Source organism: Labeo rohita, chromosome 7 (assembly GCF_022985175.1).
Source record: "Labeo rohita strain BAU-BD-2019 chromosome 7, IGBB_LRoh.1.0, whole genome shotgun sequence".
NCBI classification, from domain to species: Eukaryota; Metazoa; Chordata; class Actinopteri; order Cypriniformes; family Cyprinidae; genus Labeo; species Labeo rohita.
This window is the reverse complement of record NC_066875.1, coordinates 41094626-41117723: the sequence shown is the minus strand read 5'-3', so window position 1 is coordinate 41117723 and position 23098 is coordinate 41094626. Positions and strand designations below refer to the sequence as shown.

General features: G+C 32.4%; 1 protein-coding gene across 1 annotated transcript in view; it reads left to right on the top strand.

Annotated features, from left to right (window-relative positions):
• The window catches only part of nav2a (neuron navigator 2a), a 237826-nt gene that overhangs the window by 130365 nt on the left and 84363 nt on the right, over window positions 1–23098 (top strand). Inside the window, 2 exon segments of the mRNA XM_051114382.1 lie at window positions 19644–19761; window positions 22804–22856. Coding sequence (XP_050970339.1) covers window positions 19644–19761; window positions 22804–22856 — 171 coding nt within the window.

The window sequence follows — 23098 nt, the reverse complement described above, 5'->3', positions numbered from 1 at the left end:
AGTGTGATTCTGTGGCGCTGGGATCAAAATAATCACAGCATGAAACTGGTAAAATACTTTCTTTGGGTTGTGGGGTTAAGTAGCTGTTGGGTAGTTATTGATTTGTTTGTCATTCAAGTTTTGAACTACACTTTATCATTCATTTATTCCTCTAGAAAACCATTAACTCTTTTATATATATGTGACCCTGGACCACAAAACCAATGTATGGTTCAAAATTATCGTTTTTTTTTTTTTCTTTTATGCCAAAAATCATTATATTGAGTAACACGTTCCAGGAAGATATTTTGTAAATTTCCTGCCGTAAATATGTAAAAACTTAATTTTTGATTAGTAATATGCATCGCTAAGAACTTCATTTGGACAACTTTGAAGGCTTATTTATTCAGATTATATATATATATATATATATGTATGTATGTATGTATGTATGTATATATATATATATATATAGTAGTTTTATTTATAGTGTATAATTCATAAATACTATTTGAATATATATTTATAGTTTAAACATTTCAGTTGCACTTAATATTTTACTTTTATTATTTTATTTATATATTTTTATTATTTTTACAATATTTTACTAATATATATTACAAGTGTTATGTTGTTTACATTGTTTACTTTTTATGAATTATCATGTTATTTAAAATCTTTGAGTCTGACACCTTTCAAATCATGCATTTTATATGCAAACATTTTGATTTTTAAAACACAAAACTGTTTTGCCATTTTTACATATTCGGCATATTTCCTATGACTTAAAATCTTCTTGTAGGTATTCAGTTTTATGAAAAATTTCTTAGCTGCTGGTCATATTTTGTCTCACCTGATTTTTAAGTTTTTTGATGTTTAACTAGGTGTGTTTAAACTAGGGCTGTCAAACAATTAATCGCATACAAAATAAAAAGTTTGACTTTGCCTAATATATATGTGTGTACTGTGTGTAATTATTATATATATATATATATAAATGCACACAAATTAATGTATATATATTTAATATATATGCGATTAATTATGATTAATCGTTTGACAGCCCTAGTTTAAATTTTATTTTAAAAATTGTGGACATTTTTTTTATTTGGCTCGTTTGGTGTTGCATATAATATTTTCCATTACCAAGACTGCAGGGTTTCACTTATTTTGTATTTAAGAGCTATTCAGAGTCACATACTGTATACGTTGACACAGAAGTCTCTTGTTTGTTGTGGGTTATGATGTTTTCCGTTAACAGAAAACTGCAGTGTTTTGCTTGTATTTGCTGTGATGCAGTGTTTATGTTAGACGATCTGACAGCTAATATTAAAGCAACCGCTCAGCTTCTAAAGAATTCAGTTTTAATTCTGAAAACACCTTTCATATTTCCTCTTTATGAATCCTTGCACGCCCACCGTAGTCCTTCGTGTGGCTCGTGTCGTGGTCTTATCCTCTGCACGTCAAATCCACAAAGGCAGGCCGTCTTATTGCTTGTCTGGAGATGAGGTGATAAGGGGAGCTGTTTAATTATGGATTACATGTGCAGCCCAGCACAAGTGGCAGTGAACTGAATATGCTTAAGGTCGGATGTGTGGATGAGAGAAGGAAGGGAGGTGATGGGAGGCTGAAACGTGTCAGTGTGACCCGATAATATCAGCAGTGAATATTGCAGTGACACCGTGAGATGAAAGAATCAGAGCGGAGGCTGAAAGCACCTCGCGTTCGTTTATTCGCGTCATCATTGGAGCTTTAAATATCCTGGTCTGTGCTGCTTTTCAAACGCAACAGAAAGTGAGATACACATCTCGGCTACTTTAATTAGAGACGTCCAATCTAATACAGACTTAATTTGATAAACTCCACAGTAGCCCCATTTGTGCAAATTAAAGTGACCACGTTCAAGACTTGCGCTTTAGTTATTTTATCAGCTTTATTGTTTATTGATTTTTATGACCTTATGAACTGTTATGTGTATTGCAATATGTGAGATTTTGAAAAGAGCAGTTGATTTACTATCGAGAGTCATTAAATATTGACCTCAAGGGCAGATATTTCTAAATCATCTTTTTTTTTCACCTTTCTCTCCCTTTTTCTTTAACTGCTCATTTTAATAGTATTATTATTATTGCAGCATTTGCTATTTACATTTATACATTTGCCAGGAACTCTTCTCCAAAGCGAAGCATTTTGCCAGCATGTTTTTTCCTTGGGAACTGAACCCATGACCTTCGTGTTGCTAACGCCAACAGTTCAGCATCAATATTAAACATATGCCTTTTTCAATTTGTGTTAAGGGCTTTTGCCACCTTTTTGAGAATGAACAAGAGGGACATTACTCTGCTGAAAAAAACAATAGAACCATCACAGAAAATTCTAATCGTTTCCACTACAAATACCATTACAAACCATCAATTTTTAACCGTTAAAACCATTAAAAAATGGTTTTCTGTAGTGTGTTTAGGGACATATTCCATTAGGATTTATTGGTCTTAACAAGCCACCAATAAAAGGTGACCAGTTACCAGTAGAGACCAATAAGGTCCATTATAGTTTCCATTAAAACCAATACAAGTCCCATTATAACCATTAAAACCATTACAAATTTTGAAAAAATATTTTGACTGATTTTAAACTGAAGTTAATAGGTGGTAAAGATGCGTACAAGCAATATTAATTAAGATATTAGCCTAATATTTCACCTACCAGACTGGAAATGATAAAAACAAACACAAATGTTGTCAAGATTCTTGCCCTGGAAAACCTGGTTCGGTTTGATCAACCACAAACGTATTCTTTCCTTAGACATTCTTTTGGAATCTTCTCCTTGATTTGTTATAACTTTTGGCAGTCTGTAGTGCTCCAAATATTTTTTCTGGTCAGACAGATTAGTACAGCCCAAAACATGACAATAATTAACCATTTTCAGCAGCAATAATCTGCAAAATTTGCAAGTTCCAATCGGTTCGGTGGCATTGTTTACATTCTGTGGCGCCAATATAGCCGATTGATGGCCAAGTGAAAACACTCTATAGGGAAACAACGAGAAGAATAAGAATGTGCAGTAAATGGTAAAACTGTTTGCACTACAAACCAGTGTTCTCATAATTAAGATTCACAAACAGTCTTTTTAACCACACTGTATTATTCAGTCTGAAAGTCATTCATTTCACAGAAATACTGGAATAAAAGTTTATAGTTCGGATATAAGCACTATAGTAGCGATCGAAATTGAGCAAATCATCTTTTGAAAGTAATTTGCGCTTCAGGGAACGTTTGTTGATTACAATGTTTCATCACTAGGTGGCGACGACTGACTGTTAATAGATGTATTTGTCATTGAATCATTCATTCAAAAGATTCGAAAACGCTGATTCATTCAGTGATGAAACAAGTGTAACAAAGTATTTATGTGTGAGTCAGCTGAATCATTCATTCAAACATTTTTTTTTTTTTAAAAATAATTCATTCAAATTAAGTAAACACTTTTTAATAGACTGCAACAATTAATATTTTGTAATGTTTTTGCTTAGTTCAGAATTGTTTTGAAACAAAATTTGAAAAAAAAAAAAAACAATGTAATTCTCAATTTATCCAGATTCGTGGAATTTTAATGTAAATAACATATTCATGAATTTCAGTAGCATAGTATATTTCAAAGTACCATAGTAGTGCTATTTGATACCATTAATGTACTTTTTTGTAACAGTACTGTGATGTTACCATGATAAATTGATGAAATCAGTTTGTAATACTATGGTACTTTGGTAATTTACCATGTGTTATGGTACTTATATTATGAACGATAACGGCATAATAGTTTGATACTTGTCCAAAAATTTTTTTTTTTTTTGATCCGTAGTTTTATAAATATTTATATGGAGTACAATGTGAGATTTTAAATTAATATTTCAATAATTTAACGGCAACATGTTAACATTTCTCTGCTGTTGACAAATGGTCACATGTCATGCAGGTTAACAAATAAAATGTTTAAAAAATAATAATAATAATAATTATATATATATATATATATATATATATATATATATATATATATATATATATATATTTCTAATAAGTGTTTAAGCTTAGTTTTTATTTTAGAATTTATTTATTTATTTATTTAAATTTTACATTTTTATGATTTTATAAATGATTAGCTTTTCACAAAATTATCTCACAGTCCCCCTGAAGTTCCCTCACAAGCCCCAGTTTAAAAAAACTTGTTGTAAAAGACCAGGATTAAGACAAGATGCATTCCAGATTCGAACCCGCATTGCCCATTTGAGCTCCACCATATGGAGCATATGTGCTAACCGCTTAGTCTGGCGTCTTTTTATCTGCTTGTAAACTGCTCTACCTGTACTTACATTCCATCAGCATACTAGTGTAATGTAAGGTTTATGAATATAAACTGTATAATACTGTATATACTATACTGTAGCACTTAGAGAGGTTCTATTACATTGTGTTCAGGGTTGAAGCAAAATCCACAAATGTTATTATTCATATTTCAGCAGAACAGAAGGGAACATTCATTTCTATCAAATCACTTATTCATACAGCACAGGCTGAGCAGACAGCTGTCTGGTGGTTGAAGGTGAGGAGTAGTTAATGGTGTTTAGTGTCCTGCTGAGAAGACAGAGCCACATCAACCCGTCTGTTAGAGCTGACGGCGCTTCGGTACAGCCTGGATGCGTCTTTAGGCCCCGACCCTGCAGATGGCAGATTGTGTGTGTGAATATGTTGAATCTAAAAGTGTACTGTTTATTTTGAGAAGCGCAGCTCGAGTGTCATCAAGTGCCCACGTTCTGGTTCATGCAGATGGCGCTGAACTTTTTGAGGCCTCGTTGAAGTAATGTGTTGAGTTCTTGATCTTGAAAGCAGCACTTGTGCGAACGCCGAAACATTTCCTGCCCTCTGTTTGGCCTGAATGTGGCTCTTAATCCCGACTGAACTCTCACAGTCCCAGAGGTTGTATTTGGCGGCGCTCACATCAATCTAATGTTCATGCTTTCATCTCTGAACCACAGACATGGCAGCAGTAAAGAGCTGCTCTTGGAGCTTGTCATGTTAGCACAAGGCCAAAGCCACTTGAAATGCTTGTGGTGCTTGGCGGACACAACCAAAGCCACACGCGCAAAACACGTGTGGACTTGACTTGTGTTTCTAATGTTAACATAATTTTTTTTAAATTAATGAAATACTGAATTATTAATTTTAACAAAACAATATTTTATTTGTAAATATGTTGTGCTCTTAGTTGTATTTTTATTGTCCTTTTAATGTTGGCAATGCTAAAATGATCAGTTATTAAACTATAAGGTAGAATAGCTTTCCTAACTTAAAAAAAGAAACACCATAGAAAAGCAACTGAATCATGCATATGTTAAACTCACTATTTATGGTCAGAAGTTGGAGTTATCAAATAGTTTGGATGGAGCACAAGATTGGTTCATTTTTGTGGTTTGGATTGTTTAGATGGTTGGTTTCAATGCACTGATTAAAATCATTGATTCATTTCCTGTGTGGCATTTTAATGTTTTTTCTTTCTTTTTTTTTGTAGTGAAAAAATTGCTGTTAATGATTCTGAATAGTGATTCTACTGTAGATGGTCTACATTTTTAATCCAGATCATTCAAATGAATGATTAAGAAGAATTTGCACAGTATATCAGGAGCAAATTAGTTACAGGCTGATATTAGTTGATTAATTTTTAAATGTATTATTATTTTGAAATTGTTTATTATTATTTTTGACAGTAATGATAAGGCAGTAATTATTTTCACGACTAAAAAAATCTTTAAAATATTACAAATATTTATAGAGTTATATATTTATTTTTTATATTTCTATTTATTATTATTACTAAATATAAAAAAAAGTAAAAAATCTATATATATTTTGACACTAATGATAAGACAGTAATTATTTTCATGATTAAAAAATCTTGAAAAAAAAAAAAAAAAAAAAAAAAAAAAATATATATATATATATATAAATTATTAAAAATAATATATTTCATCTTTATATTTCATTTTTAAATATATTATTATTTTGAATTTTTTATTATTATTTTTGACAGTAATGATAAGCCAGTAATTATTTTCATAACTAAAAATCTTTAAACTCTCTAAAAAAATCTTCAAAATATGAAAAATATTTAATATTTTAAAGAATTTTTTATATTTATATAGGTATGTGTAGTGCTGTCAAATCAGTTAATCGCATACAAAATAAAAGTTTGCGTTTACGTAATATTTGTGTGTGTACTGTGTGTATTTATATATGTATATATTTAAGAAATATTTACATGTATTTATATATGGTATTTTAATGATTAAAAAAACAAACAAAAAAAAAACATAGAAAATGTAAAAATAGGTGCAATTAATATCCAGAATTAAATGTGCAATATTGGCCGACACTAATTAAAAAAAAACAAACACTTTTTTTAACCAATACATGACGTTCCATCATAATGCATGCCTAAAAAGAATCTTTCAAAAGAACGATTAATATGGGATTTTCATGTCACTAGTATAAATTAAGGCCATAATCTCCTACCAGATATTTCATATTGCCAGCTAACCATCAATCATATGTCATTTTAAAAATGCTATCATAATACTTTAGGTGGGCCTAGCAAACGTTAGCTAATTTTAAGTTGGTGCAGTGTCCATTAAAGGACACTGCCATTTATTTCTGCCATCTCTTTGACTGAGAAAACACTCATGCATGTCTTTTTCCTCTGTCATCTTGATGCTTTTGTGTGGTAACTGTCTAAAATGGTCCATTCTCCTCCAGGAATTGAGGTTTCCTTTCCCTGATGGGTGAGAGGAGGGCTAATTTAACTAGGCCGAAATCTGATCACAGGCTGAGGGAAAACACTTAAAAGCAGGGCACTTTTAGGTCACACGGGGAGTATAATTACGGTTTAGGGGTCAGAGCGGAGATGCAGGGAGCGGGGCATGAGAAAACTAAGGACAGACCTTTTTCAGTATTTACAAAAGCTCCCAGTGTGTGCGACTGAATTTGATGAAATGCGTCTGTTTGAGTTGTCATGCGGGTAAAAGGACTGTGCTGCTTTGTCTTGGGTGCTCAGAAGATAATAGTGTGTGTTTCTTTATTTTCCCTGTCTCTGGATGAGAAGCTTTAATTGTGCGCTGTTTCTTTCTGATCATATAGAAAAAAGATCAGTGATTATGGCCGAATCCTAAAGTGTCTTCCTGTCTGTTGGATACTCTGCTCTCTGTTTGACCCTGTGTGTGTTACAAGGAAATGACAAATAACACTGAACTAAACATGAAATATTTAAGTAGAAAGAAAAAAAATCTACTTTGAAAATATTTTTACAGTGTTTGAACCAGTCTGCTCTTCTGGATAAAATCTGGCTGATATTGTGACTAATAAGCAGGACAAAAGCAAAGAGGTGGATATTAATTTCCCACAGAGCATCTTTCCTGAGCAGGTTTTAGTCTGTCTTGGGTAATAGATCTATTCATCCTAGTCACAATGACTGTCCTAGTTCTGGATAATGACCAACATTGGTTGGTTCCTAAGTGGCTGCACACATTAGAGACACAATAACAACAGTGTGATGATAATACACTGTTAACAAATGGCCTCAAATGTAATTCAGTGTCATACAAAATCCTCCAGTGTTGGGGAAGCTACTCTTCTGTTATTAACTAATAACACTAACTGTTTTTTTTTTCCTATTGTTGAACTGCTAACAGATATTTAGAAAATAAATTAATGATGCTCTCTCTCCTGATTTGGCTACAAATCTCAGGTGAAATTTTTTATTTTGAGTCCCCTTTACAAAATAGTGGATTACTCTGGCATTTAATATTTAGGCTTTCATTACTATTTACTGCATGTTTGTCTTTTTTCAGGAAAAAACAAGAACAAATCAAACATTTTAGGGATATTTTTGAAATTTGGTTGATTTGACACAGGTGGCATTTTAAAGGAGAAGTCCACTTCCAGAACAACAATTCACAAATAATTTACTCACCCACTTGTCATCCAAGATGTTCATGTCTTTCTGTCTTCAGTCGTAAAGAAATTATGTTTTTTGAGAAAAAAAACAAAACAGGATTTTTCTCCATATAATGGACGTCATTGGTGCCCGATTTTGAACTTCCAAAATGTAGTTTAAATGCAGCTTCAAAGGGCTATAAATGATGCCAGCCGAGGAAGAAGGGTCTTATCTAGCAAAAAGATTGGTCATTTTTTTCGGAAAATAAAATTTATTGTACTTTTTAAGCGCAAAAGCTTGTGTAGCACAGGCTCTGGGATGCGCGTTCACGACACTACGTACTATTGAATCGCGTCGAAAGGTCATTCGGAACTACAGACCCAGTGTTTACAAAGTGAATGTGCAAAGACTAAGAAAGTGCAAGTAAGTTTGTAAACGCTGTTTACAACAATGTCCTCCTCTCAAGTTGTAGGAGAACAGAAGATGTTTTTCGCCATACTCAGTACACAGACGACTTGTTCTTCCAGAGTCACATTAAAGATTCGTTCAAATGAACAAATCGTTCAAGAATGACGCATTACTAATTTGTAGCATCGTGGACGCACATCCCAAAGCCTGTGCTACACAAGCTTTTGTGCTTAAAAAGTATACAAATTTTAATTTTTCAAAAAAAGCGACGTTTCGCTAGATAAGACCCTTCTTCCTCGGCTGGGATCATTCAGAGCCCTTTGAAGCTGCAATGACATTTAAATGACATTTTGGAAGTTCAAAATTGGGGCACAATTGAAGTCCATTATATGGAGAAAAATCCTGAAATATTTTCTTCAAAAACCATAATTTCTTTACAACTGAAGACAGAAAGACATGAACATCTAGAATGACAAGGGGTTGAGTAAATTATCTGTAAATTGTTGTTCTGGGAGTTCTCCTTTAATGTGCATTTGAGTCGAGAACTGAAATATTCAGGAAAATTAAAAAAAATTGTAATTTTATTTATTCTGACTAATGCAAGCATTCCATTTTAAATGATGCATCACTGTTAGACATCAAATACTTGATGCATGTATATAAGGTGAATGAAAGAGGGCACTCTCTGTTACCATGACAATATAATTGATCACACTCCTCACCTTGACTTGACTCCCATCATTATGATGCTTGACCTCAAGAATCAATCACTGCTCATTCAGTTTCACTGCAGTCCAACACACCTTACCCTCATCAAGCAGATACATTCATGCACCACTCTTAGGAAAGCAGTTCATTATTTTGCCATATATCATGAATTATTACATACTGTTCAAAAGTTTGGGATCAGTAAGATTTGTAATGTTTTTTAAAGAATATTTTTCTGCTCATCAAGGCTGCATTTCTTTGATTAAAAATACAGTAAAAATCACTGCAATTTAAAATAGTTGTTTTCTATTTTTATATACTTTAAATAGAATTTAATTTGTGTGATGCAAAGCTGAATTACTCCAGTCTAGAATGTCACACGATCCTTCAGAAATCACTCTAATAAACTGATTTGTTATCAGTGCACAAGCACAAACAGTTGTGCTGCTTAATATTTTTTTGAAACCTGACACATTTTTCAGGATTCTTTGATGAATAAAACTTTAAAAGAACAGCGTTTATTTAAAATATTAATTTTTTGTAACAATATACACTACCGTTCAAAGTATTTTTTTCTTTCTTTATATGAAAGAAAATGAATACTTTTATTCAGCAAGGATGAAACTGATAAAAGTCATAGTAAAGACTTGTTTTTTGAATAAATGCTGTTTTTTCTTTTTATTCTTCAAAGAATCCTAAAAGTATCACAGATTCCAAAAAAATAGTACAACTGTTTCCAACATTGATTGTACATAAGCATATTAGAATGATTTCTGAAAGATTTTGGGCCCCAGAAGACTGAAGTAATGGCTAATGAAAATTCAGCTTTGCACAACAGAAATAAATTGTATTTTGAAGTATATTAAAATAAATAAATAAAAAAAAATGGTTGTTTTTTGCAAATTGCAATAATATTTCATAATATTACTTTCTTCTGTATTTTTAATCAAATGGAACTTTGATAAGTATAAGAGACTTTTTTAAAAAACATTCAAAATCTTAATGATCACAAACTTTTGAATGACAGTGTATTTTAGGAGAACTGCGAAATAACTTTATTTTGCTTGTAGACTGTCCAAAATGTCCTGAAACAGTTAATCACAGAATTTAACTATGGCACATGGAAAAAAAAAAAAAATCATTTGGCATAACACTACCATTCAAAAGTTAAGGATTTTTTAAAACGGTTTTGAAAGAAGTCTCTTCTGCTCACAAAGGCTGCATTTATTTATTCAAAAATGCAGTAAAAAAAATATTTTTACAATTTAAAATAACAGTTTTCTATTTGAATTTATTTAAAAATGTAATTTATTTTATATGCAAAGCTGAATTTTCAGCATAATCACTTCAGTCTTCAGTGTCACATGATCCTTCACAAATCATTCTAATATGCTGATTTGTTGCTCAAGAAACATTTTGTATGAAAACAGTTGTGATGAATATTAATTTTGTGAAAACCATGATACATATTCTTTGTTGAATAGAAAGTACTAAAGTGTAGCATTTATTTAAACAATGTAAATCTTTACTGTCAATTTTGAACATTTTAAGGCATCTTTGCTGAGTAAAAGTATGATTTCTTCTTCTAAAAAATATATGGCACCAAAAGACTGAAGAATAGATCTAGGATATACAGATAGATTTCAAATAGACAGTTCTTGATGAAATACCAGGTCCAGCGAATGGACCCTCTTGACTGCGAGATAATGAACGTTAAGGTCAAGTTGGAGTGACCCGTAAAGCTTAGCTGAGGGAAAGAATACATTTGCTTTTGAAATTGAATTTGTAGGGCGGTTAAGAAAAGAGGAGCATAAATAAATGAGGCATCTGTGCTGTGGTCATTATTAGATTAGACCTCTAATCTAGACACTCCAGAGAAGAATTACTCACTTTACACACTGCTGCACCAGATCAAGACCAGACTGACACAACACAGATGGCAGGAGAGAAGACTGGCTCAACTTTGAAAGCGATTTCATACCTGACCGTATCTACTCACTACTGTGCCTAAAATGAAGACCATCATTTGTGCATATGCTTCTGTTCAACATCCATGTATCTTATGTGTGTGAGGAAACTTGGCAGGTCTTGACTGGAGAGTCTTGCGTGATCTAGGGCTTGATCTTTGCTTTTGAAACTTGCAGGGCGTGTTTGTTTTTGAGTGCGAGCTTAAGTTAAAGGGGGATGGAGAGGTGCAGAGGGGGTTTATGGAGCATCCGTCACCCTTCTCACCACCCCAACACACATTCTTGGTTGTTGTCACCACCTCTCAAGTAGCTGTCAGACCTCCCACATACTCTGCTCCTCTCTGTACACATGCATGTGTGTTTGCATACGTTTGTGTATATATACATTCTGTATGTGTGTGTGAAAAAAGACAGCTTTAAAGCTCAACAGTAAACCTTTAGAGACCAACATCAGCTAGATGTGTTTTTAGTGAATGCATAAATGTGGTTACATAAAAGTTTGCACTTGCTGTTATTTGGTTCAGTCATCAGATTACAAGGCTTCCTTAAAGACATCATTGTTCCAAAGAAAGGAAATGCAAACTAAGACTAAAGCTTTTAGGAAATGAAAGTCATTTGCAGTCATGAGTAGAGCAGATCATTAGTTAACCTACAGGATGTAATATATTGGAATAATAATAATTATTATTACAAAAAGAATGTTGGAACAAATCCTAAAGAATTCTAAGAATCCTTTAAAATTAAATATGGTTCTACTAAATAAACTGAAACTAAGGTACTGATTATATAAACTGCAGTTCTGATTATTTATTTATTTAAGATTATTTGCATATTTTATTCAGAATTTCAGTTTGCTCGGTAGAATCATGTTTAATTCTGTAGAATCATATTTAATTAAGGGAGTTTTTAGAATTCTTTAGAACTGACTACAAATTATTAAAGTAAAAATATAATTACAATAGTAATCCTTAAGAGTATTTTTTATTCAATTAGGATTCTTTGAGATTATTTGCAAATTATGATTCGTATTAAATTCAATTTAACTAAATAAAATATAATTTCAACATGGATGCTTACTCATGTTATTATTTTTTAATTTATTATTATAATTGTTAATAATAATGATGTAATAATAATAATGTAATTCCAGTGATTCCAATATGAATTCCTAAGAGTATCCTGTTTTTTTTTTTTTTTTTTTTAATTATTTGAAAATTATGATTCAAATTAAATTAATTTAATAAAAATCCAACAGGGAATTTACTTCTTGTATTACTCTCATAAAATTCTCTTGTATTTTTATTTTATTGTACTATTTTTTTTTTTTTTAAATACTGTTCCAAAAATATCTATTAAAAAGTTTTTTTGTGTGTGTCTCTTGAAAGTATTACTCTCATAAAATTCTCTTGTATTTTATTTTATTTTATTAATATTTTATTTTATTACTTTATTTATATTTTCAAATACTGTTCCAAAAATATTTTAAGAACATGAATGCTAGTGTTAAATATTTTGCTTGTGAATAGTATAGTTACAATGCTATTCAAAAGTTTGGGGTCTGTAAGATTTTTAAATGTTTTTTTTTTTTTTTCCTATATTCACTAATGTTGCATTTATTTGATTAAATATGATTAAAATACAGTAATACTGTGAAATATTATTGCCATTTAAAAGTAACTGTTTTAAATTTTAGGACATTTTAAAATGTAACATTAATATTATCAGTGTTGAAAACAGTTAAATGCAGGAATTTTTGACAAATAGAAAGTTCAAAAGAATGGCATTTATTTGAAATATTTACTGGAAAATAAAATTAAATGTATTATAATTATTAACAATAATGATGTAATAATAATAATGTAATTCCAGTAACTCCAATATTTATTTATTTATTTATTTATTTAGCAAATTACGATTACATTTTTTTTTTTTGTTAGTAGGTGAAGCAGTCACAATCTGATATGTCTGGGTCTCGGCATTTGACACTAAGTGTGACACATAGAGTGGTATATCTTAAGTGAAGGTTTCTCAACGATGCTCCAGAATGCATTTCGCTGCTAAAATTATCCCCCCACACCGCTGACTTGATTACAGGCGTGAATGTGACAGGGCGTCCTCAGGGCTTCAGTGTTTATGAGCTCTCTTCACCTGTAAGAGCAGTATGGCTCTGAACATGAGGATGTACATCCCAGAGAGACGCCGCAGCAGGTCGTCCTGTGATCACTACAAATCGGTAAGACCTCACTGCTGTGGAGAGACGGCTATTCCTGCTGATATCTGTAGGCAGGCAGCGGGGTGGTATATTTAGTCTCATGCAGCAGGTATAGATAGGATCCAGACTTACTGCGCAGTTTACCACAAGCTGAGCTACAGCTTTTTTAAATAGTTTGTGGGCTGATTCAGAATAAGATTAGCTTAAAGTTTAGGACTATAAAGGTTGAAAATGGTTAAAAAATGTAAGCAGGTCAGCTAAAAATTTTAAAAGCAACAAATGGTAAAAGTATATTCACTGGTCAAATTCAAATGATGTTCTATATTATTTTACTGGCATAATATTTGTCTATAATACTGTATTTACTTAGTAAGTATTTCTGATCTCATTGGTGAATGTTATTCCGAAGAAATATGTAAAATTTAAAGTAACTTCTCAAGTAAAACTACTGAAGTACTCAAGTACTACTACTAAATGTTTAGAGGTCAGATCTATCAAGTGCATGTTTACTTTCTACAGACATTATAAATGAAAGTATTACTCATTTATTTTATATTGCGTTTTACTTTATTTATGTTTTCAGATACTATTCCAGTAATATTTTAAGAATATTAATAGTGGTGTTAAATATTTGCTGGTAAATAGCACAGTGCTGTTCAAAAGTTTGGGGTCTGTAAGACTTTTTAATGTTTTTTATATTCACTAATGTTGAATGTGTAATTACAGTAATACTGTGAAATAATATTACAATTTAAAAGTAAAATTTTTAAATTTAAAATGTATTCCTGTCATGCTGATTTGGTACTTAAATTATTAAAAATGATTAATAATATCAATGTTGAAAGCAGTTAAACAGACTTCTTTGTTAAATAGAAAGTTCAAAAGAACATAATTTATTTGAAATAGATAATATAATAATCTTTTGTAACATTATAAATTCACTTTTGATCAGTTTTAAGGGATAGTTCACCCAAAAATTAAAATTGTGTCATCATTTACTGGAAAAATAAAATTAAATTAAAATAAAATAAAATAAAATAAAATAATTGACATCTATGGGAACCAGAAACTGTTTCGTGCTGATTTGGTGCTCCAGAAACATTTATTAATATTAAGTTCAAAAGAACAGCATTTATTTGAAATAAAACTGTTTTTGTAATGTTATAAATGTTTTCACTGTCACTTTTGATCAGTTTAAAGGGATAGCTTACTCAAAAATGAAAATTGTGTCATGATTTACTGGAAAAGAACAAAATAAAATATAAAAAAGATTTTAAAAAATAAATAAAATAAAATAAAATAAAGTAATTGGCATCTTTGGGAACCAAAGACTATTTCTTTACACATTCTTCAAAATTTCTTCTTTTATGTTTAGCAGACATTTTAAAATGCATTCCTGTCATGCTGATTTGGTACTCAAGAAACATTTATTAATATTTAATAAAAAAAAACAGCATTTATTTGAAATATAATTTTTTTGTAATGTTATAAATGTCTGTCACTTTTGATCAATTTTAAGAGATAGTTCACCCAAAGAAAAAAAATGGTGTCATTATTTACTGGAATAAAATAAAATTAAATAAAATTACATTAAATTAAATTAAATTAAATTAAATTAAATTATTGGCATCTATGGGAACCAGAAACTGTTTCTTCACACATTTTTCTAAATTTCTTCTTTTATGTTCAGCAGAAATTTTAAGATGTATTCCTATCATGCTGGTTTGGTATTCAAGAGTCATTTATTAATATTATCAGTATTGAAAACAGGATTCTTTGACAAGTTCAAAAGAACAGCATTTATTTGAAATAAAAATCTTTTGTAATGTTATAAATGTCTTTACTATCACTTTTGATCAATTTAAAGGGTTAGTTTAGCCAAAAATTAAATTTATGTCATCATGTACCGGAAAATAAAATAAAATACAATTTAAAAATAAAATACAATAATTGACATCTATGAGAACCAGAAATTGTTTCTTCACACATTCTTCAAACTATCTTATTTTATGTTCAGCAGAAGAAAGAAATTTATACAGGTTGAACATTTTTGGTGAACTATACCTTAAATGTTGTTCTTGTTGATAAATTGCAGTAGTGTATGTTAGTTAAATTACCAGCCTGAGTAAGCATGGAAATGCATGCTTGTCTAAGCTGTTAGCAGGGCAGTTATCTGACCTAACATTCACCTGAGTAAGTGATCTTTTGTAATTACCCTAAAGTAGGATATTATTTAAAAGCCTCTCTCGTGAACCTAAATGGAAGTTCTTCTGCCTGTCGTGCCTGTGGGAACAATTCTGTGTCTGTGACTAATGAACAGCCCTGTTATTACTGTTTGACATGAGAGCCTTTGTAGTTGAACAGTGTTGTACCTCCCCGCTTTGAGCTCAAAGATGAGTCCAAGTGACAGCTGTTGGTAAATCGTTGCAAGTGACCACACTCAGGAACTCCCGTTTGATATTCCCCGTCTTACTCACACAGGTAGTTAAACACACTCATCAGCAAATGCATGCAAGAGCCACCTGTTCAGTTCTCCAGAGTCGCTCTGTAACAAATTACCCCGTAAGGCATGTCTGAACTCAGAGAACAGCTCATGCTCGGGTCAAAAGTGGACTGTACAAAGCCACGAGCTCACAAGTTGGTTTGACATCCACACAACAAAGCAGGATTTGTATGGGGGTGAAGTGCTGCTTTTGTGTGTGTGAGATGAGGGATTGTCACAGTATTCTTATTCTGAAGCATCATGCCTCAGTGACTCAGAATATAAAGGTCAGTGTATTTCGCAGCACAACTGTCATCATAAATGCTGATTCAGATGCCATGCATACGAATATTTGTGAGAAATCCAGTGTGTTTTTCACTATGTCCCAGTGGAGTATTATATTCATTGCATACTTTTTAATACCGTTTTAGCATTTTTCTACATGCATGTTAGTGCTGGGCGATATATACTGGTTCAAACTGTATTAATTTTTTTTTTTAAAAATGGCATTCCAGTACAAGTGCCTAAGCAATGTACACAGCGTCTTTAATTGAGAGAAGATCCCTGTTAGCATGCATACACTTCTGACTAATGGTTGGAAAACTTTTAGAACTATTAATAACACACAATTAATTCTTTAAATGGGCAAATAAACTAACTGTAAACAGCCGTTTACGGAAGCCAGAGGCGCTGAAGACGAACGCAAAGAGGAGAAAATACCAACCTGATCTCAGTATGAAAACATAGGCCTACCTGTGGGAAGTTTTCGCAAGACGCGAAATACGTTGCGCCTTGTACGTTTCGTGACATATTCGATGTGAATTGTCTACTGGAACAGTTAAACGTACATATGGTACATTTTATGTGACGTTGGTTTTGTATGTGTCACCGCAGTTCTGACTTGAAATGTCCATTGAGTGGCGCTATAACTCTTATACTCTGTGGATATGAGATGTAAAGTTTGAAGCAAAGATTGAAGTCTCAAACCCAAAGAGATATTTTATAAAAGTTAAAAAAAAAAAGCTACACCTTTCTAAAACGGCTCATTCAAACACACCCCCACATATCTAAGTCACGGTGTGGGAAGATTTGCATAACACCGTCCAAAATGTATACGCAAATAAAGAAGGCGTAATTTTTATTCTCACTATTGTGGAGACGCTGTTTGTTTTGTTGCAAAAGCGAAAGTACTTTGTTTGGCCTTCCAAAAGAATACACAACTAGAAATCCGGAACAGCCTGTAAGTATGTTTTAAAGGGGTCATCGGATGCCCATTTTCCACAAGTTGATAGGCGCATTCCCTTAACAAACAAATGTAAGCCACTGCATCTTCAGCCGCTCAGTTGTCGGGAGTAAATGATGACCACTATGTTCATTACACCCTGCAACACAACACCTCAATCGCTCAATCTGAGATATTCTTGTCTAACTTACATCCCTGCTCCGGCATCAAAACAATGGAGATCGCACTGTTACAGCTGATCTGAGGTAAGACGCTCATGTCAATCAACTATTGTGGGAGCGGCCTCTGTGGGTGTGACGCATCTGAGAATGGCTCGATTTGAAAAAGGGGATATTATTTTTACAGATTAATTAAAAACCACTGCATGGATTTTTATTATTATAGGGTAGATTTGTATATACACTGCTAACAGACATTAATGTTCACACAACATGTAAAAGTGAACTTTGCATCCAATGACACCTTTAATATCTAAAGAATTTGGTACTGGCTATTCAAACGTGAATTTTGAGCAGTGTAGAGTAATGCTTGTTGTTTGTTGTTTCTACGATCACAAATGGTGTTATGTTTATGCTGACGCAACACAACGCGTAAATAGACAGTATGAGTCATTATAATCAGTAATTATGTCCTCACTGGATGCAAAAAAACCCCACATTTATAATGGGTTTTATTGTTTTTGTCTCGTTGCACCGGGAAATGGCATCACAACATGGTAAGGGACGTAACATTTCCATCACACGCTTAATATATTCAGCCAAGCACAATGCACTGGATAGCTGGCTAATCAGAGCACACAATGAACTTTGTAAAAATCAGTGCGTTTCACAAAGGCGGGGCAGAAATATAATTTGTTACCCTGCTGACTTAAAATTTTTAGTTTAGTCAACTTATAATTTAAGTTAATGTTAATTTAAGTGGCAACTGGAATATTTTAGTTGACTAAACTAAAAATGTTATGTCAATGGGGTAACAAATTACTTTAAGTTGAAACAACTACTTTTTTTTTTTTTTTTTTACAGTGTACCACCGTTTAATGAATATTAATGTAGTAATTAAAAGCGCAGCAAAATTAAACTGTATCACTGCTGTTCCATAAGCACCACCTGCTGTCACTGAGTGAATTTGCGTTTCATTCAGCCCGTCTTTTGTTTTTGTTTTGTTTTATGTAGCATGATATCACCAAGCTAAGGTCAGATCATTCTGTTTTGCTTTAAATTTTGAAATTTTACAGTCTAATTTACATCAAAAACTGATCATGCTTATATGTAGCATGTTTGTTTGGATTATTATTAAAATGCAGTGGTTCTTCAACTGTTTCATATATTCTTTCTGATTAATATAAATGCACAGTCTGGGAAAAGCCATGATAAACCGCCAAAAAAACAGAACATGATACAGATTTTGTCCAGCACTAATATATAAACAAACATTTTTACTGCACCTTCAAAGCATTGTTACAAATGCTGATGTGGTCATATAGACTTGAAAGGAAAGCTTAACAGAACTAAATGCAATGCAGGTACTCAGTTTGTGTTTTGACCAACATTTATGACATTAATAGCTATTTTAGTGTTTACATGGTGGTGAGCAGGTTCAGTCTGACAGACAAATGTCATCTGTAATTTCCTCAGCGTTACTTCGATCTTTTGTTTCTTGACGGCATGTTTACCCTTACCTTCACTTTACTGTCTTCACCTCACCTTTCATTACATCTGACTCATTTGACCCACAAACCTTCAAAGCATGGGTTGGATTTGTACATTTCTCCACTGACTTTGGTCATTGCTGTGCATAATTATATGGGCTTTGTGTGCTCTTTTAAGTCTCGATGACTCCAGCGAGAGCGATCGAGGGAGAGCGTGTTTATTTTGATAATACGGGGACTCGGGGTGCACCTGTTTTTCCCATCTAGAAAACTGATCCCTCACATGAGTAACACAGCAAATAATACACTCAGGCTTTATTTGCTCATGAAACACACAACACAAGTTCTTCAGCCCCCACGGGAATGTGTTTGACTAATGCCAGGCCTTTGATTGTGTGTGTAAAGCCTACACCACATCCCAAAAAAACCCTCAGACCTTTAAATTACAATAATTGTGGTGTTTATTCAATGATATATAGGCTATTATTTTATTTCACATTGTGATATTAAGGTCAAATGGGAAATACCATGGTATTTACGCATCAGTTTAAAGAATATCATGGTATATGTAACAAAAACAACTAAAATAATAATAGCTACATGTAAATTTTTGGTTAGTAAACGTACTTAAATGCTGTAATTACGTTAAAGATATGTTTTATGCACTGCTTGTTTCTCGCTTTTCTTTACTTTGTAACAGGGCGCGGGAATGTTTTTGGACAGACCCGCTCCAAACAGCAAACAACACATGACTCCTTTCAAACCCATTCAGAGGTTTAATTTAAGCTCCCTCGGGGTCTCCCTCCTCCTGCCCCAGTGAAGGGGCTTTTCTGTGATGTCAGACGGGAGAATTTGAGCATTATTAGTGCTGAATAAGTTGAATAAGGCACAATGGAGTGGATTTGAATAGAGCGCGGAGCCGCTTACGTGAATGTCGTGAATCCTAGTTGTTTGAAACTTTTTTTGATGGATGGATTTATAAGCTATGTTTCTTTTCTCGCGCTGACAGATCTACACGGACTGGGCGAATCACTACTTGGCCAAATCGGGACACAAGCGGCTGATTAAAGACCTGCAGCAGGATGTGAGCGATGGCGTGCTGCTGGCTGAGATCATCCAGGTTATCGGTGAGCGATTCGCTTTCTCTAAAACAGACCTAAAGTGTCGAGTAAAGATTTTCTGTGCAAGGTGTACATGGGTCATCCCATTTTGGTGTGTCTGCATCAGTTTACATTTACAAAAGCGATTTTATATACGTAGAAACCACATAAAATGCACGCAAAATAAATACTTTGATGTTCCAAATAACTTTTGTAAAAAATAAAATGTCAAAAAATGGGAGAAATAATGTTCCATTTAGCATAACAGTTATGCAAAAATAAAAAACTTACACTTATCTGACCTGTACTTATTAAAATAGGCTTTATAAAAGAAAAAGTGATCATACTAAATGTTATTATATTTTCAGTTATAAAACCTAGTGTGTTTGAAGTATAGTAGGGAAGATATTTAATGTGAACTATTATACTCAATGATATTTTTGTGGGTGTCTTCTGTAAATCATGGTAAAAATATATGATGATTATTATTATTATTATTAAGCTAAAATTAAACAAGACACATTCTAATGTAACAATAATAAACATTTATTGTTTTGATGCTTGAAAACTTCTTTTAGTCTGACCCTCATATATTGTTAAAAAAATCTAAAATGTAATTTGCTTGCTTGTAATTACTTTATCTATATTAATTTATTGATTTTATTGTGTATTTATTAGTTTGATTGAGATATAATATTGCATTCATAATCTAACATTCGAAAAGAAATGCATGATAGAATATTGTAAATATATAATGTGTTATATTATTTATCTATGTGTTTATATTTAAGCAGTCATCTTGAGTTTAAGAATATTTTACTAACATTAGATTTATTACACTGCATTGCAAATACATTGCAAACTATTATTAATGACAATATTTTGCTTATTTATTTATTAATTAATTAATTAAAAGTTATGCTTAATTTATTGATTTATTAGATTAAAATGAGATAATAATATAATAAATAATATAATAATATTGCATTATTTTATAATCTTTTTTATATTTTAGCAGTCCTCTTGAATTCTGCATTTTAGACTGAAATGTAATTTGTATTTATTTATATTCATTTAATTGTTGATTTAATAATGTGATTTTAATTTAATAATTAATTATGATATTAATTTATCATTTATATTTAATTATCTTTAGAAATACATTTTAAACTATTGTAAATGATTTTGCTTCATTCATTCATTCATTGTAAAGTTTCAAAACAGTCTGAATTTGCAATGCGATTTGTACAACACCTTTCAGTCACTAATATTTCAACAGTGATCATTCTGTTATGGCAGACTATTAATTACCTCAAGGGTGTTGTGACCTATTTGTAGATACACCCAATTACAATAGGAGCTTTTAGTGTTTTAACAGCATTTATGTGTTTTCGAGTGCCTAGTAAGAAAACCCCTCCATGTCAGCAGCTCTTCTGGATGTGCAAAAATAGACCTCTGTCCTCCTAAAAGTGTTGTAAGAGCCAGAAAGCATTTGGTTACTTAAGAGCAGAAGTACAGTGTTGTGGGGTGAAGTGGTGTTAAATGACTCATCATTGTGGTCATCCCACTTTGCCCTCTTATGTTTTCTACATCCCAAGGGAATCACACAGTGGCCAATTGAAGCTGAAACCTGACCTGCCCTGTCGGACAGACACAAATGCTGCATGCAACTAATGACATACTTTCCCCTAAAGTTTTCAAAGAAATTTTGAAATAAGAAAATGCTTGAATTGGTGACAATAAGGACATTTAGTGCTTACACCAATCACCCCAAAACATATTTAGACACTTATAATGGTTAAAAAGTCAAATGTCATTTGTCTTGATATAAATTAATTTCTGAGTTTGTTTGCAGATGCAACCTTGATGTTTTTTGATATCTAATTTACCTTAATTAAATCATTACTAATTTTGATGTGAGTGTTTTGTGTAGTGATGATGGTAACACTTTATAATAAGGTTCATTAGTTAATATTAGTTAACTACATTAGTTAATGTGAACTAATAATGAACAATACTTCTATTGCATCTATTAATCGTGGTTAATGTTAATTTCAGCATTTACTAATGCATTGTTAAAATCACAAGTTGATTCTGAGGTCTATGTCACTTTGATAATTTTTTAATATCTAATTTAAATATCTAATACAGTGCAATTAATGCATTCTTATTTGTAGCTTAAGTATGTAAATTTCTAATTAAATTGTTAATAATTGAGACTTTTTATTGCAATTGCGAGATCATGTCTCAAGTTATGAACTTGTAACAGCGCATTTACTTTTTTCTATAGATTCTAAGTTTACATTTTTTTATTTTATTTTATTACTTGCCATGTAAAAATAAAAAGGTAATTTTGACCTTTTTATCTTACAATTCTCACTTTTTTTGCTCAAAAATTGACTTTTAGAATTGTGAGAAAAAAGTCAGAATTGTCAGATATAAACTCAGAACTGTGAGAAAAAAATAGTGAGATAAAAGGTTGCAGTTACCTTTTTTTTATTCCATAACGGAAATGGGCTTCCATATTAAATAACATTATAAAATAATAATTAAATCACAAATTATTTAGAAGACACGGCCACCCAAATGGTTCTCCGGTAGCCCGAGAGCCCCTCCACTGAGACATCCCGTCTCAGATGTGTCTGTCCTCCAGTGCTTACTCACCTGACATCTTACACATTCCTGACACATTTTTCCCACAGCGCAGGAGGTAAAGTGATTCCTGCAGGCATGTAGCTGTCATTGTAGCCGTGCTTGCAGTTGTCAGCTGTGAGTGAACGGCCCTGTTTCAGCTGCCGTGGGGTGGGGGGGGTGGGGCCGGGCCCGCCGGGATGCAGGGTGGAGAGCAGTCACCCTCAGGAAAGCCCCAAAGCAGTCCCATCCCAGCAGGCCCAGCCACACAGTTGCTCAAACTGGATCTAGTTTCCACATTAGGGGTCAAAAATCTATCTGGCACAGACTGAGAAAGGACATACTACACTGGAGGCTTGCAATTAAGGAAATCGGTCAATGTTTTCTTTTTTTTGCAATTAATTTGTCTGTATTTCTGTCTCTTTTCGGATACCACAGCAAATGAGAAGATTGAGGACATTAATGGATGCCCGAAGAGTCGTTCTCAGATGGTAAGAAATTGTTTTTTATTTTCTTCTGGCTGTGTTATAATGACTGTAATGCACTTTTGTGCATTAAAAGACCATGTGAGGTCCATCCAGGGAAACATTAGGTACAAAGATGAGCTTTTTTACATTAGGACACTGCCCCAGTGACAGAATTGTACCTTTTTTTTTTTTTGAGAATGTAACACATTAGATTCTCACTGATGTTGCCAGCAGGCTTACGGACATGCACTTTAATACTGTTATTT